Consider the following 15,937-nt stretch of genomic DNA (forward strand, 5'->3'; position numbering starts at 1 on the left):
TTCACTTAAACTCCACTTCAATCAAAATACCTACAGTATAAGCCTGATTTGTTGAACATGAACAAATAAGTGGATACTGCATAAAGAAGGTGTACAGGTGTTCTTATCAAAGTGGATTGTAAGCGTATACGTTTAATAAGTGTTTGTTGAAATCTCAAGTGCTTCACCTCATTTAAAAAAGAACAATAGTACATTCATTCATTCATTTTCTCTAATTCGGGTCACAGGGGCAGCAGTCTAAGCGGTCCCCCGCCTTTGACTGCTGCCCAATCCACACAGCACCGTCCCTTACGGTCCCTCCTGCAGGTGGCGAGCCCACGGGAAGACGGCTCCACGTCATTTCGAGTCACGGACCTTGATATTTCCCTCGTAAGTGACCCCCGGAGCATAGAGGGTTAAGGGCCTTGCTCAAGGGCCCAAGAGTGGCAGCTTGGCGATACCGGGGGGCTTGAACCCCAGACCTTCCGATCGGCAACCCAGCGCCTTAACCGCTGGAGCCACCACTCCCCCGACAATAGTACAAGTTGTCATAATTTTTTTTTACGTTTTTATTTGGTCTTAATATCATTGGTTGATATAATAAAGTGGCTAAAAAAATATAAGTGCCATTTACATAGATAAGTAATTAATATTTGCATTTGAAAAAATGAGGAAAATACATGTAATGTGTGTATGATTTATTCTGTATTAATAATTTCACTCTCATTTTATTCTGATGAAACATGTAAAAAAACAATCGAATCTATAATTCAGGGTTAAGGATGGCAGTGTTAAATATTCACCTGTAGTTTCTCCTCCAATGCTGCAGTAGCACTCTCTCCACTGCTTTCATCCACTACTACAACCATGTGAGTCAGAGAGTTCACTCGCACCTGCTCCACCTCCAGGTCCTCTTGTAACAGCTTTATAGACGCAATACACCAAATAATGATAAGTTCTCAAAAATGCAATTTAAAAGACACATATTCAAAATATTTAGGCTCAAAAGTTGGGATTATCACATGAGGTATGAGGGACTGTTAAACCCCAAAGCTAGAAGTGCATGGCATGGCTTGAGAATGTTCCTGTGCCCAGAGCAAAGCCTATTATAACATGGTTTGTCAAAGTTGGAGTGAAAGAATTGACTGGCCTGCACTGAGCCCTGACCTCAACGCCAGTAAACACTCTTTTCTACACATCAGTGCCAAACCTGTTTAATGCTTGTGTTGAGTGTTTTATTCACACTTGCCTGGGTTTCTGTCTCGAATCCAAGACCCAGCATTTTTGTGTTATATGAACACAACAAATGAACTTGGACCCCTGTATAGTAACCCAAATAAAAACCTGATTTTTTTTGTCCACCTTCATTTGATCTCAATATATATTCTTGATATACATATAATACATATTTATGTAGAAAATTCAGACAAAATTTTCCATTTTAAAAGCTGAACTTTTACAAATGTTGTAAAATGTAAATTCTTTTACTGAACAAATTTTTTTTATTATTATTGAATTCAAGCCTAAATTCTAAAAGACTTAATTGTCATAAAAGTGAATATATTACACAAAATCTGTTATCTGTTAAATTTATAGTACTAATTCTATGTCAGAGCTACAACTACCTGTCAGGGTCTGGACATTTTTTGGGGTTGTTTTTGCCTTTGCCACCAGATGCTGCCACTGGGCCCCTATCCCCTACTCCTCAGCCCCTAGCTGTATAATGTCTCCCACCTGCTACTCGTTAATATTGTCTATTTAAGTTGCCCATTTTTCCCTAATCTCCTGGCTTTTCCATTCTCCTGCGTCTTCCCTAGTCTTCTGTCTTCCCAAGTTTTCCCATGTCTCCTCTCTTCTCTAGGCTCCTGGCTTTTCTGTTCTCCTGAGTTTACCCTAGCCTCCTAGCTTCTCTAGTCTCCTGGCTTTTCCCTAGTCTCCTGTCTTCCCAAACTCGTGTCTCCTAGCTTCTCTTGTCTTCTCTGTTCTCCTGAGTCTTCCCTAGTCTCCTGTTTTCCTCAAGTCTCCTGTCTTCTCTAGGCTCCTGGCTTTTTGTTCTCCCGAGTTTTCCCTAGTCTCGTCTTCTTTAGTCTTCCCGAGTCTCCGGGCTTCAGTTCTTCAGAGTTTTCCCCAAGCCTTCTCGAGTCCCTAGTTACCTCCTGTATTCCTGAGTTTCTTCATCCTGTTTAGTCATCTCTTATTTGTATTTGCCTTGTTTATTTTGTATTATATTTTTAGTTCTCTTTTCTCGAGCTGTTTTTGGGCTTATGATTTTTTTATTAAAGAATCATGCCATTTGCATATCTCGAGTGCGTCTCTGCATTTGGGTTCCAACGTCTCCCCGTGGCAGACTGCTAGAGTGTCTGCCACTCGCTTTAGCGACCTGGGTTCGAGACCCGCTTTCAAACCTGACACTACCAGATAGGATTTTATTTTAATTATATGCAAACGCACCAATTCATTAAATAATGATTACTGTATAGAATTGTTGTAAAGATGTTTAGCTTTAGTAAAAAAAGTTACCTTGTGCTCTTCAATTTGATGTTTTAAATGTTCAATTTTAGGACCTAAGGGCTGGGCTTCAATTTGTTTAATTCGAGCGTCAGTAACATCTAACCAGGTGGAGAGCTGTTTCAGCTGCTGATTCTGCAAGTCCATTAAAACTTCATGAAGCCTTGAAAACAACAAAAGTTAATGACAATTAGTACATGGTATTATCGCAGTAAAAAAAAAAAGAAATTGCATGCCAATAAATAAAAATGATGGATCAAATGTACTTGTAAACGAAGTTTACTTTTTAATTATTACCTGCTTTGTCGTTCCATACTGGCCACTCGTAAATGTTCCCAGCGAGAGTTTAAAAGATTCATCTGTTCCTGAACTTCATTCTCCTCATCTCCAGTTAGCTGCCCCTCAGCCAAGAGGATGCTCCCAGCCTTTAGCACATTACCTACACTTCCCTGATGGGCAGTCAGCTCAATCATGTATTCCTAGAAGCCATATCAAACACAGAGATACACACATGCAATATTATTACATATATTATATTGATTAAAAGTGTACATGCACATAAATATAAGGCAGGCTGGAATAAATGGCCTGAAGAGGAAGGAAGACCCCCCTGACTTTTAAATAATTTATTTATGGTTGCATTTTTGGCTTTCCATAGGAAACTAACACAATATGAATTATTGTTGTGATTATTGAGGTTTTATGATTGCTGCTACTATTATTATTAGCACAACAGAATGGTATGAAGACTCTTCATTCACATGTACACCTGATTATTCATATTATTGATTATGATGCTAAACAATCAGCCAATCGTGTGGCACAAATGCACAAATCATGCAGACTGTTGTGTGTAAAATTCCAGCAACTTCTGTGAAACGCACATCTGGCACCAACCCCTTTTCACAATCAGAGTCAAAGCGATCACACCTGAGTCTGACATGACCTAATTCTAAAGATCTGTGTAAACATTAACTGATGTTCTTGCTGTTGTTTGATTTTATGGACTGAGCTGCTGCCACCTGATTTGCTGAATAAATAACTGCATGAATGTCCAGGTGTTACAGGTTTTTTTTTAATAAAGTGGATGGTCAGTGTACATTTAAAATTGGAATACAATATATCAAAACTGTAATATTTGACTCAGTGGACACTAAAGTGTGCGCACATATTTAAAATGTATACATACAATTGTCATTATATTAAAATAATTTTAAAGTTAAGTCAGAGAACTTTTACATCACAACTACTTAAAAAAAATTGTGGATCAATATACATTAATAATCTAATTAACTAACTTAGGATGCATTTTTTTTTTTATTTAATGCATTATATTTCTTAATCTTTAAGTTACTTTGTGACCTTTTTGGCTTTCCACCGTCACACCTCCACCACAACGATCCATCAGAGAGCAAGGCCATAAAACACTTTATGTCTGAATGTAAAGCAGGATTTATACATGATTGGTTGGATATCCCAAAGCTTATCAAGTGTCACTTCACAATTTTGGGAAAGAAATTAACTCGGACATAAATCGGATAAATCCAACACGCTGCTGTGATAAACACTCCCCTCCTCCGCTGTGTTGTAATTTAGCTCAGCACTGAGCACGGGAACGTGAGCAGGCATATCTTAAGGCACCCTAAAGCTATTGAGCATATTGAATGAACCACGAAATGCAATGGCAAATGGTGAAGTGAAAACAAAATGACACACTTTACAATAATTTAATTAATTTAGATAATTTACTTGTTAATTTACATTTTGTCAGGTATGTAGAAATTTGCCATGAAATAGTAATACGATATAAAAAGAATAGTTTTTTATTTTATTTGTAATTTTGCCACACTTTTGAAACTAGGTGTTGGCGATCCCAATATGTTGCCAATTGTGTGTAACCAGTTTGATCTCATTTAAAACCCCCTGTTATTAGTTATAATGGAGCAGTGGAGTGGTGCACAATGAGTGTTCACAGTAAAAGCCTTTTATAAGGATGGGGATAGTGTGAGTGCTGCGGAGGGTGTTGTGATTGTGTTTATTTTTAACATAAATAAGCCGCACCTGTCTATAAGCCGCATGTCTACACTGAAACTAATGAACTTTACACAGGTTTTAATGAAAGACAGTGTCTGTTACACGGCTTGTATCTAAACAGTAGCCTACCAAGAAAGTCATTGTTCACTGTCTTCCTCCTTCCTTTCACAACTATTTCTCTCAGGAGTTTATCTTTTGGCATCGTCGTGCGTTTAAAAATCACCATCGGTGAATCTTTTCTCCCGATGCCGTGCAGCTCAGAACACAGGTGAAGTGTGTTTTCATGCCCGGTTGTTTTAAGCGTGATGAATGATTCGCATTTCCTGTAGACAGTCCGAGTGAGCGGCAGGTCAAACGTCAGAGGAACATCATCCATATTTATGATGTGGTGCGGCCCGATTCAGTGGGAGCGCATCTGATTTAATATAAAGAGGTTCATTGGTTCACCTGAACCCGTTTGCTAATTTTATTGGTCTAATGTTATGTCGCTCAGTTTTTTGGCTTGAAGTTTGTGAAACCGGGAAAAACCCAAGAAAAATCCATAAATTAGCCGCTTCGTTGTTTAAGCCGCGGAGTTCAAAGCGTGGGGAAAAATGTAGCGGCTTATAGTCCGGAAAATACTGTAAATCCCCAGGTGGTGTTCGAACGGCCTGGAAACCAGCTGTTCGATCTGCCATCGAGAGGAGCCCTCGACGCTACAATCAACAACACACAATGGTGTCAACATTCTCTTTGCGCAACAATCACACAATCACTATCCTTGTAAAAGGTTTCACAGCGAATGCTTCTTGCGCACCAGTCCACTGCTCCATTATAAATAATGGCAAGGGTTTCTAAACGAGATTGCACCGGTTCAATTGTTGATGACCCAGGGTCGCCATCTCCTACTTCAAATATTTTCTATTTCCCTGCACCACCCTGTATATACATATATATGAATAGATAGATATTGGTGAGAGTGGGGAGCAGGTGGAGAAGAGCAAGGGGAGGTAAAGGTACACGCTGAAGAGAAGGGGAATGAAAGTCAGTAGGAGTAAGACAGAGTATGTGTGTGTGAATGAGAGGGAGGGCAGTGGAGGGGTGCGGTTGCAGGGAGAAGAGGTGGAGAAGGTGGAGGAGTTCAGGTACCTGGGGTCAACAGTGCAAAGTAATGGAGAGTGTGTTAGAGAAGTAAAAAAAAAAATGCAGGCAGAGTGGAGTGGGTGGAGAAGAGTGATAGCAGGAGTGATGTGTGATAGAAGAGTATCTGTGAAAGTGAAAGGTAAAGTTTATAGGACTGTGGTGAGACCTGAGATGTTGTATAGTTTAGAGACAGTGGCATTGAGTAAAAGACAGGAGGTGGAGCTGGAGGTAGCAGAGCTGAAGATGTTGAGATGTTCGTTGGGAGTGACGACGATGGACAGGATTAGAAATGAGTTTATTAGAGGGATAGCGCATGTAGGACGTTTTGGAGACAAAGTGAGAGAGGACCATTTGAGATGGTTTGGACATGTGCAGAGGAAGGACACGGGGTATATCGGTAGAATAATGCTGAGGATGGAGCCACCAGGAAGGAGGAAAAGAGGAAGAGCAAGGAGGAGGTTAATGGATGTGGTGAGAGAAGACATACAGGTAGTTGGTTTGAAAGAGGCAGATGTAGAGGACAGGGGGTATGGAGACGGATAGTTTGCTGTGGGGACCACTAATGGGAGCAGCATAAAGAATAAGAAGAAAATAGATAGATACAAATATACCAATTACCTCATGAGTGTGAAACTGCTCCTTCACTTCTTCTACAAAAGAGGAGATGGGGGGCTGAGCTTGCAGGTTATCCTCAGCTGACAAAAGCCATGTCAAAACCTCTTCCAGGGAATTCTGGTAACTCTCTAGCCGGTTTGAGCCGTGTTGGAAAGCAGCAGGGGAAGGCCACCGATCCTCTGGACTTTCTGAAGACTGCATATGGATAAGAGACATGAAAGGGTGAGATTTTTAACCAATAAACTAAATTGTAGTTATTTGGTTCCACCTGAATCACAGATTTTGTATTCAGTGTTTCAGGTGCTGTTACACTGATAATATATTTACTGACTTTTGACTTTATGCTTTTTCCTTAATTTTGTGTTCTTAGGAATGTGCTTGTCAATTTATAGATGTGAGAATGAAGAATATAAATGTCTTCAAAACCTTAACAAAGTTTGGTTTTGTTTATACCAACTCTTAACACAAAACCTTATTTAGAGATGGATAACTGGGACACTTTAGAATACAAGATACATCAAATTCAACCCTTGTTTTTCAGAAAAACACACACCATGTTCTATTGACACTAACCAGTGTGATGGGGGTCTTTCCTGTCTGTTCAGGTGATCGAACATATGCAGCCTGAGTGAAGGCATAACTTTTGTAGCGCAACTTGTTTGAAGGAGACGGACTGCGCACTTGACTATGAGCCACACTGACTGTGATCTAAAAGAGGAAAAACATAGCAGTAACTAAACATTACAAAGCAACAATCAAAACTGAACCTTGGAATAAAAAAAAAAAAAAGATACCAAAAGATACCAAACAGGAACAGGCTCAAATCAAGATTGAGAGGAAAAATACCAAAAAAAATAGTCATGGCTGAAACAGAGAAATGATTCAAAAGTTACCTGGCATAGTCTATTAAAAAAAAACATATTTTTCTTTTTTGGGGGTGTTGGGCTATTTGTACCCTCTTTGGTACATGAGTGCAATACATACAGCATACTAAGTAACTAAGTAATTGATGGATTAGTAGAGTTTTTCGGGACGTCATAAGTGCTTTATGCAAACTAATAAGGAGGTGGGAGCTCAGTTGGACTTCAAGATGTTGGATTTCTGATCAAATGATCACGAGTTCAAATTTCAGCAGCACCAGGCTGCCAAAGGTAGCATATAACTGGCAAAGTTTGATTCTGGGTTTGTACTATTCATCCCTGAAACTATGCCCAATCTCTACAGGCTGCTTGAATGCGTTGCATGTTTGGAAGTACATATCTGTGTAAGCAACCTTTCTCAAATTAAGCAACTTTGTGATATATGAAGATGATCAACAGCACACACAGGAGTCGTCTCACTGATACACACCTTTACTTTGCAGTATATTAAAAGTTGCCACAGCGTAGAATCTTACCCCAAACATTAATGAACTGACTGCCAAGAAATGATGCCAAGCAACTTGCTCAGGCAAATGTGAATGTACAGTGAATGTATTAAATGTCGACAGTGTTTGGCCCTCTACTTACACTGCCCTGAAATGTTTATGTCCCTCCTAATCTACCCAGCAGCCTGCTACAAATATAGGAAGTTGGCGAAAGCATATTTTAGAGTATTAGACATAAGACTGCCATGTGATTGACAGTAACAATCCTGTCCCATATTCAACATTTGAAAAACAAATGGGGCTTGGTTATATAGTATACATACGATAATAGTAAGCACATAGTAAGCACACAAATTTGCTGTAGATTTAAGCTGAGCATGGCATATTATTATTCAATTATATTATTCAAGTATCACACCCAAGAAGTAATTTAAAGAAAGCAGAAAGTAGAAAGGAATTTTATATTATTCATATTCAATTTATATATATATCGTTGCGATAAGTTCGAAACTTTATTCATTTTCAGAATAGATGTTAAAGAACCTACCTGCTGGGAAAATCGCTGCTGTGTTTGAAAATGGAAATGTTTTTCTTTAGAGATTACAGTGTGGGGAAGCGTCTCAACCTCCTCTATGGCCTCCATACTGACACCATGGGGTAGAACTTGAAACAGGGAGGTGATGTACATAATAATAGACTTCTTGTCTGGAGCAGTAGCCACATCTAGAGAAGGGAAAACCAATTAATATTAATCACTTAATTAATGATCTAATATGTGTTTTAGACAGGGTCATGTCGATGAGGGTTTAAAGCAAGGATACAAACTACACAAAAACTTGTATACACACTTATATATTTAAAAAAAATTATATTAAATGTAAAACACACTCACACACACACACACACACACACACACACACACACACACACACACACACACACACACACACACCTGTATTTATTTACATTTTTCCATGAATTTAATTTAATCAATTTAATGTGTGCCAATTTAATTTATTACTCAATTTAATCAATATATATATATAAAATATAAATATATATATATAAAATATAAATATATATATATAAAAATGTATTGCACAAAATAGATTTATTCTATTTTATATATTTTATTTTTATTTATTATCAAATATCATTTTATATATTATTTAACCAAACAGACATTTTATTAAAAATGTTTTTAAAATGTAAACTGTTTATGTTCACAAATGTTAATAAAAATCTGCGTTAAGAAAAAAAACAACCAATTTTATGTTTCGCATTTTTTTACCAACTATACTGAAATTGTACTGTGACTTAAAAACAGATGTACCGGTACGAACCGAACCGTGAATTTTGTGTACCGTTACACCCCTAATAAGAATGGTGATGGCCATAACCTAAACTTACATACAACAAAAAGAACACATAATAATCCATATCCTTCTCTTCCTGTCAGCCTTTTCTCTCTCTCTCTCTCTCTCTCTCTCTCTCTCTCTCTCTTTCTCTCTCTCTCTCTCTCTTTCTCTCTCTCTCTCTCTCCGTCAAGTTAAACATGCCCCTGAGGTTCCAGTCACCACTGTTCTTGCCCCTCTCCCCTTTTCAGTTCTTGCCTCTGGATAGTGTTCTCTTCAATTGAAGGCCACTCTGTGCAGCTGGGGACGGTTTATCATCAACACCATGGGGGTTCCATGAAATTCCAGAGTAAGAACGGGAGCTTTGAGGATGGATTTGGACTGTAGTTAATGTCAACAGTCTGCTACACTGACTCAGGACTACAGTTTGCTTCTGATCACCATCACTGTACCCTGCAACGTCGTTTATCTGTAATAAATGGACATTCGGTGCAACCCAGATGAGGATGGGTTCCCTATTGAGTTTGGTTCCTCTTAAGGTTTCTTCCTTATGACACCATTGGGAGTTTTTTCTTCACCACAGTTGCCACCGGCTCACTCATCAGGGACAAACTTACTTATAAAGAACATATTCACTTTTAATCACCACATTATCTGTGTAAAGCTGCCTTGAGACAATATTCATTGTTAAAAGTGCAATACAAATAAAAATGAATTTAATTGAATGAATATGAATTATTTTATGAGTTCAATTCATTTTTGTTTGTGGAAAATGTTTCAAATAAGCTTTACAGAGAAAACTACTTGACTGTTTATTCAAACCTAGAAAAGAAACTCCACACAGACAGCGAATGAAGCTCATGTGTTGTGTTGCACCCCAATGTTACAACGTTTACATACTTTATGCACATGGAAAACTGGACTCTGTTTCCATTCTATTAGTGTATTACACAGACTATTAGCATACTATTAGCATACTCAGGGCCACACAATATCACTGTTTTCCTCTTAAGTACTTTGGGTAGAAATATAAATTGTATTACAGCACCATGCAGAAATCATTTTTGACCATTTGCATGACGGGCACCAATACTTATTTTGTCACCTATATCAAGCACAACAAAAGTAAATGTAAATATATGTATTGGAGAATAGATACCCTCAGGGTCAAGCAGTCGATCAATGCCCAAATGCTTTTCGGAAACGGAGAATGCGTGATCCAGCCTGTCGCAAGCTTTATCCATCTGTTCCACCACATCCCAATCAAACAGCTCCGGCCTTGCAAAAAGAAAAACAAAATCTAATATATTGCTTACCAGTTGTTTTTAAAAAATTTACATAAAATATGTAAGGAATGATCTGCAGCTTAATGCGCATTACAAGCTTTTAATGCACAACACAGAGGTGAAGAACCTCGGGTGGTTATTCGTCTCCGTGTCGTACGTTATAATCACAAAGTGGAAGGTAGCTAAATCTGCGAAGTGCATTAAAATTGTGTAACGCACACCTAGCCATGAATTATCCTGCTTATATCATGGTCTGTTAGTAGTGGCAAGTTAAAGCTGATTTTTTTTGTCTGCAGTGCAAATCTGACTGAATAGATAAAACTTTTGGTTTATTTTATTATTTTATATACAGGTCTAGAATTCTGCGCAATCTAAATTATATACAGACATAAACAGGTATTATTGTAATAGGGAGAGAATTGAGTCTGTGGTATGTCTATACTAATAACAAAGCTTTTGGTTTTTCATTATACAGTATTTCTCAAGTAAACCTTTTCTTCTGTAGTTTAGTAACTCATCTTGTGCCTTCAATCAATTGGTGATTAAACTCACTGGAATCTCTGAGTTTCAGTGGTGGATGAAGTCACAAAGCATGTACTTGAGTTAAAGTAGAGATACAGTAGGTTAAATATGACTTTAGTAAAAGTAAAAATGCTCTCTATAAACTTTCATTTAAGTGAAAAAAGTTTTTGCCTTTAAATGTACTTAAGTATTCAAAGTACTATGATATATTATGACTATTATGTTCCTATAAGACTGTTTAAGCTGCTTAATCAACTCAGTTTATGTGGAAAAGACTGTAATGTTACTCTCAGCACACTGATCTATTAATAGAATGATATTAATGAGTCAAACACTGATTGATTTTTATTAAAATTATCATGAGCCCAAAACCTTCTTTTCAACTACTTCGAAAAATAATGCAAATGAGGTCATGGGTGTTGTTTCAAGTAAGAGTCTGGAGTTTCTTCCATCATGTATTCCTATCAAAATGCTCTGCTTGCTGTTGAACTGATGCTGAACTGCATGTTGGTGATAAGGAGATAGCAGAAAGCACCAATCAAAGCAAGTTTAAAACAGAGCGCGCGCGTGACCCTGATTGGTGGAGTAAAAATTAAGATATTCGACTTTGGAATGTAGTGAAGTTAAAGTAAATGTTTGCTCAAATGGAAATACTTCAGTAAACTACATGAAAAGCTACAGTACAGTAAAGAATTACATTTACTTTGTTACTGTCCACCACTGCTGTGTTTTAAAAAACATCTTCCAGTCAAATGAACTACGTATTTAGACAAATCATTGTATAAAGGAGAAGTATAATGGGTCTAGAATAAAATATGTTAAATGCTACCACTTCATTTAACACTTTAATGTCTGTATGCACTAACCTGTGGCTATGGATGAGAGCATTAAAGGCCAGACCATCTTCCCAGCTGCTGGAGAAGTTTACAATATTGACCTGTGGGTAGCTCTTGGTGGACTGCCTAACCCAGCTCAACAGAATCTTCTCACTGCTGGTTTGCTTTAAGTTTGCCATCACATCTTTCATCACATCCTTCACCTAGAATAGAAAAAAAAGATTATGAAATGTTGTTGACCATGTTGCCTACTTCCTTTCTCTTAAGTGTGCATTGTTTTGTATGTAGGAGAGAACACACTTTTTTATAAACAGTAATACGCCATTAACACCATAAAGAGTTATACTACAGAATGGTGTGAAAAAATAAAAACATACAAAAGAAATGCATTGTTGAGTGTAGAGGAACGCGGTCAGATTAGTGTAAGACAAGAAGTCGTCTATTTAAAATGACCATTCTTTACAACTGTGAGCAGAACAATATAACCCGTGACTGACTCATGCCTTCTTACCTGCCAGTGAAGAATTATGCTCCAGATGAGTCCCAAAGTCAGTTTATGGTTGCCATCGACAATATCAGCTCCCCCAATATTCACCAGATCAACCTAAAGTACATTAACAGAAACATTAAAATGGGAAAAAAAAATTTTATGAATAAGTATTTTACAGGGCTGGATTATAAATAGAATTTATTTATTTATTTATTTATTTATGTTTCATGTTTTTATTTAAGAGCTTTATTTAATAGCTAAATTAATTTAATGTCGCAAACATCTTCCTGAATTATCTTCAATAACAAACGATTTAGTTCTATAGCTCAGTTAACCACTCTGTACAAATGTGGTGTACAGAGAAGCATCTCAGACTGCACAAGCCTTAGGTGATTGGGCTTCATCAGCAGAAGATCAGATCAAGTTCCACTATCAGCCAAGAACAGAAAGCTGAAGCTGCAGTGGGCACAGGCTCATTAAACTGGATCAAAACTTGGCCTGGGAATGTGGAGGTGGTGTTATGGTGTGGCAGGTGTTTTTTTTTTGGCAAACTTTGGGGTTCTAAAATACCAATCAATCATTGAGGGGATGACACAGTCCATGTTCGTGTCCAGTTCATGTATATGATTGCAGGTCATAAGTTCACATCCCAGCAACACCCAGCTGCCACTCCTGGGCTCTTAAGCAAAGCCCTTAATTCCCAACTGCTTAGTTGTTTAAATGAGGTAATAACGGGTCACCAAATGCCCTAAAGGTATAGTATAGTGTTTGGTTAGTATACATAGAACTATAAATTGCAACTCTTTTGCTTGTAACTCACATTGTTCTTCTGAAGGATCTGTAGCACTCTGTTGACATTATTGAGTGAGTGAACACGTGTGAAACCACGCTCTTTTACCTGCAGGTAGACACAGATATACACAGGCTATACACATTATGTACATTTATGTTGTTCGGCAAAACTCTGTATAGATTGCATTGGGCTTCAGTTAAGAACTCTCAGTCAGAGTAACACTGAAGTTGCATTTCTATTGAATATTCAGTGGTGTAGAATGTACACAAACCCATGTACTTGAGTTAAAATATAGATTCTTTTATTCAGTTTCTCCCATTAGGGGTCACCACAGCGGATCATCCGTATTTATGATTCACATGTTTGATTAGGCATGTGTTTTACGCCTGGATGCCCTTCCTAACGCAACCCTCCCCATTTATCCGGGCTTGGGACCGGCACTAAGAGTGCACTGGCTTGTGCAACCCTAATGGCTGGGGTTGGTTTCCTGACCAGGGACCTGGGCCGCAGCGGTGATTGCGCCGCATCCTAACCACTAGACCACCAGGGGACCTAGTTAAAGTATAGATACAGTAGGTAAAATATGACTCCAGTAAAGTAAGAGCGTCGCTTTAAACTTTCACTTGAGTACGTGAGTATTTGCTTCAAATGTACTTAAGTATTCAAAGTACTATGATTTATTATGGCTATAATCCTTAGATTTTAAGGAGAATTCTTGTAAGAAGGAATCGTACACAGCCGAGGCAGGCAGAGAAAGCACTTGAAAATAAAGGGCTCTTTCTTCTTTTCAACTACTTCACAACATCATGCAAATAAGGCCACTGTAGCAAGTTCGAATCAGGAGTTCCTTCCATCATTTATTCCCCTTAAAATGTTGTTCATGCTGACGCTGATCTGTATGTTGGTGATAAGTAGACACCACCAAGTGCCAATCAAAACAAGTTTAAAACAGAGCGTGAGCTCGACCCTGATTGGTGGTTTGCAGGGTGATTGACCAGTTTTTATCTGCTCATAAATGAAAAGGAACGACTGATTTGTTAAATGTAGTTAAGTAAAAAGTGATATTTGACTTTGAAATGTAGTGAAGTTAAAGTCTCCCTAAATGGAATTACTTCAGTAAAGCACAGATACATGAAAAAACGAATTATCTTTACTTCATTACGTCTGTGCACCACTGTTTATATTACACTGAATGCTAAGAGATGCTAAATGTCTTTCAAAAGGCTTTGTAAATACTTGAATACTCTTTTCTCATTTAAATTCATATATTAGCTTTTTTACTTTTCAGACAATTCCAGTGGGTTAAATATTTACATACACCATGTTGACTGTCTTTTTAAACATTGTGTACAAATCCAGAAATTGATGCAATGACTATAAGAAGCCTCGAGTTAACCAATTCTCATATGTAGGAGTCAATTGGAAGCACACCCATGACCTTTTAGTCCTTGATACTATGAAAAAATCAATGTAACTCAAGTCGAATTCCAATTAAGGAACAATTTTCATACAATACTACTAGAGCATCTGTTCAAACAATTATATGCAAATACATAAGAAAGAAAAAAGTAGCCTATAACACAATTTGATTCAAAGTTCGATTTAGAGACTGAAAAGAGCTTAATGGAAAGAATTTCCTTGGCTGAGTGTCTCCATACAAGCCTCACATGACCAAGTATAACTCCAAACGTCAGACAGAGTGGTGCAAATCATGTTGTCACTGGACTCTGGAGCAGTGAAAACGTGTGGAGTGATTAATCATGTTTCTCTGTTTGACAATCTGATGGGTGGGTCTGGGTTTTTTCGGTGCCAGGAGAACGTTGCCTGCCTGACTGCAATTTGCAAACACTAAAATTTGGTGGAGTGTGGACAGATGGAGGACGAGTAGGAAAGAAGTATTTTGGCGGCTTGACTAGACCCCATTTTTCCAGTAAAGGGAACTCTGAATGTGTCAGCATACTGAGATATTTTCGGACAATTCTATGCTTCTAAGTTTGTGGGAACAGTTTGTGGAATTTATTTAAGCATGACTGTGATCTAGTGCACAAAGCAACATCCATAAAGACATGGCTGGATGAGGTTGGTGTGGAAGAACTTGACTGGCCCATCAGAACCCTGATCTCAACCCCATTGAACAATTTTTTTCACTCATGGAAATGGAGATTGCCAGCCAGGCCTCTCACAAATGCTCTACTGGATAAATGGCCAAAAAATTCCCACAGAAACACTTCAAAATGTTAAGAAGTTATAATAGATGCAAATGTAGGATCAACTCCATATTAATGTCTATGTATTTTCAATTAAATTCATTAGAATTTAATCAGATGTGGTCCCAATAGTGTCTATATAGTGTATACGAAATAAAAAAGACAGGATATCTATATTGTAGACAGAAAAAGTAGAGTAACATAAAATGTGTACAGTTGTATTAAACTGAGTAGAAAAATCTTTAACCTATGTATATTGGAAACTTGACCTCACCTATAGGCTTGTGTCATATCTAAACATCTGGGCACATTTATTCAGATTATATTGTATTTATAGGCCTGTCAATGCTCTATTCTGGTATCAGTTGAAAGTACAAGCATTAGAAGAACATTCTTTTTTTTCTCCCAGTAAAATAGAACATGGGGCGGTAGACATATTAATCAGGATGCATTCACACGGGTTCCAGTAATAATAGACACCCTGAAGAAACCTTGTTTCCCTGCTCCCAACTTGCTTCTTCCCAACTTCTTTGTGTTTCAGGTAACCCACAAGAAAAACAGCGAAGAACACTGCAATGAAAGCTAACCATTTAACGATCCGAAGGCTTTGCGTGCACCGCTCCTAATCCTGGTGTCCATTACATTAAAGCATGTTGCACAGAAACCTATTCCTACCCCGTTCTCAACAGAATCTACATCATCTCAACTTGAATGCATGGATATTCCTCTAACAAACATTCATGCAAAGAAGCCTCAGAGCTAAAGACGTCACTAAGAAACTGCCAAATTTACTGCATAATTCACAGAATGTTGTTAACTATACT

At 37.9% G+C, this 15,937-nt stretch overlaps 1 protein-coding gene across 11 annotated transcripts in view; it reads right to left on the minus strand.

Moving 5' to 3' along the window:
• dmd (dystrophin) overlaps window positions 1-15,937 on the minus strand; it is a 200,158-nt gene that overhangs the window by 161,078 nt on the left and 23,143 nt on the right. For all 11 annotated transcript variants that reach the window (XR_014530372.1, XR_014530373.1, XR_014530378.1 and 8 more), the window contains exons 5-14: window positions 12,934-13,011; window positions 12,135-12,227; window positions 11,654-11,826; window positions 10,139-10,257; window positions 8,172-8,347; window positions 6,832-6,966; window positions 6,262-6,453; window positions 2,785-2,966; window positions 2,500-2,650; window positions 783-902 (exon numbers count right to left, since the gene is read on the minus strand). Coding sequence is in view for 8 of the 11 variants with exons in the window: in XM_083522230.1 (XP_083378356.1) it covers window positions 783-902; window positions 2,500-2,650; window positions 2,785-2,966; window positions 6,262-6,453; window positions 6,832-6,966; window positions 8,172-8,347; window positions 10,139-10,257; window positions 11,654-11,826; window positions 12,135-12,227; window positions 12,934-13,011 (1,419 nt within the window). In the remaining 3 variants the exon portion in view is untranslated. The remainder of the gene's footprint in view (window positions 1-782; window positions 903-2,499; window positions 2,651-2,784; window positions 2,967-6,261; window positions 6,454-6,831; window positions 6,967-8,171; window positions 8,348-10,138; window positions 10,258-11,653; window positions 11,827-12,134; window positions 12,228-12,933; window positions 13,012-15,937) is intronic.

This window comes from Silurus aristotelis, assembly GCF_946808225.1.
Source record: "Silurus aristotelis genome assembly, chromosome: 20".
NCBI lineage: Eukaryota > Metazoa > Chordata > Actinopteri > Siluriformes > Siluridae > Silurus > Silurus aristotelis.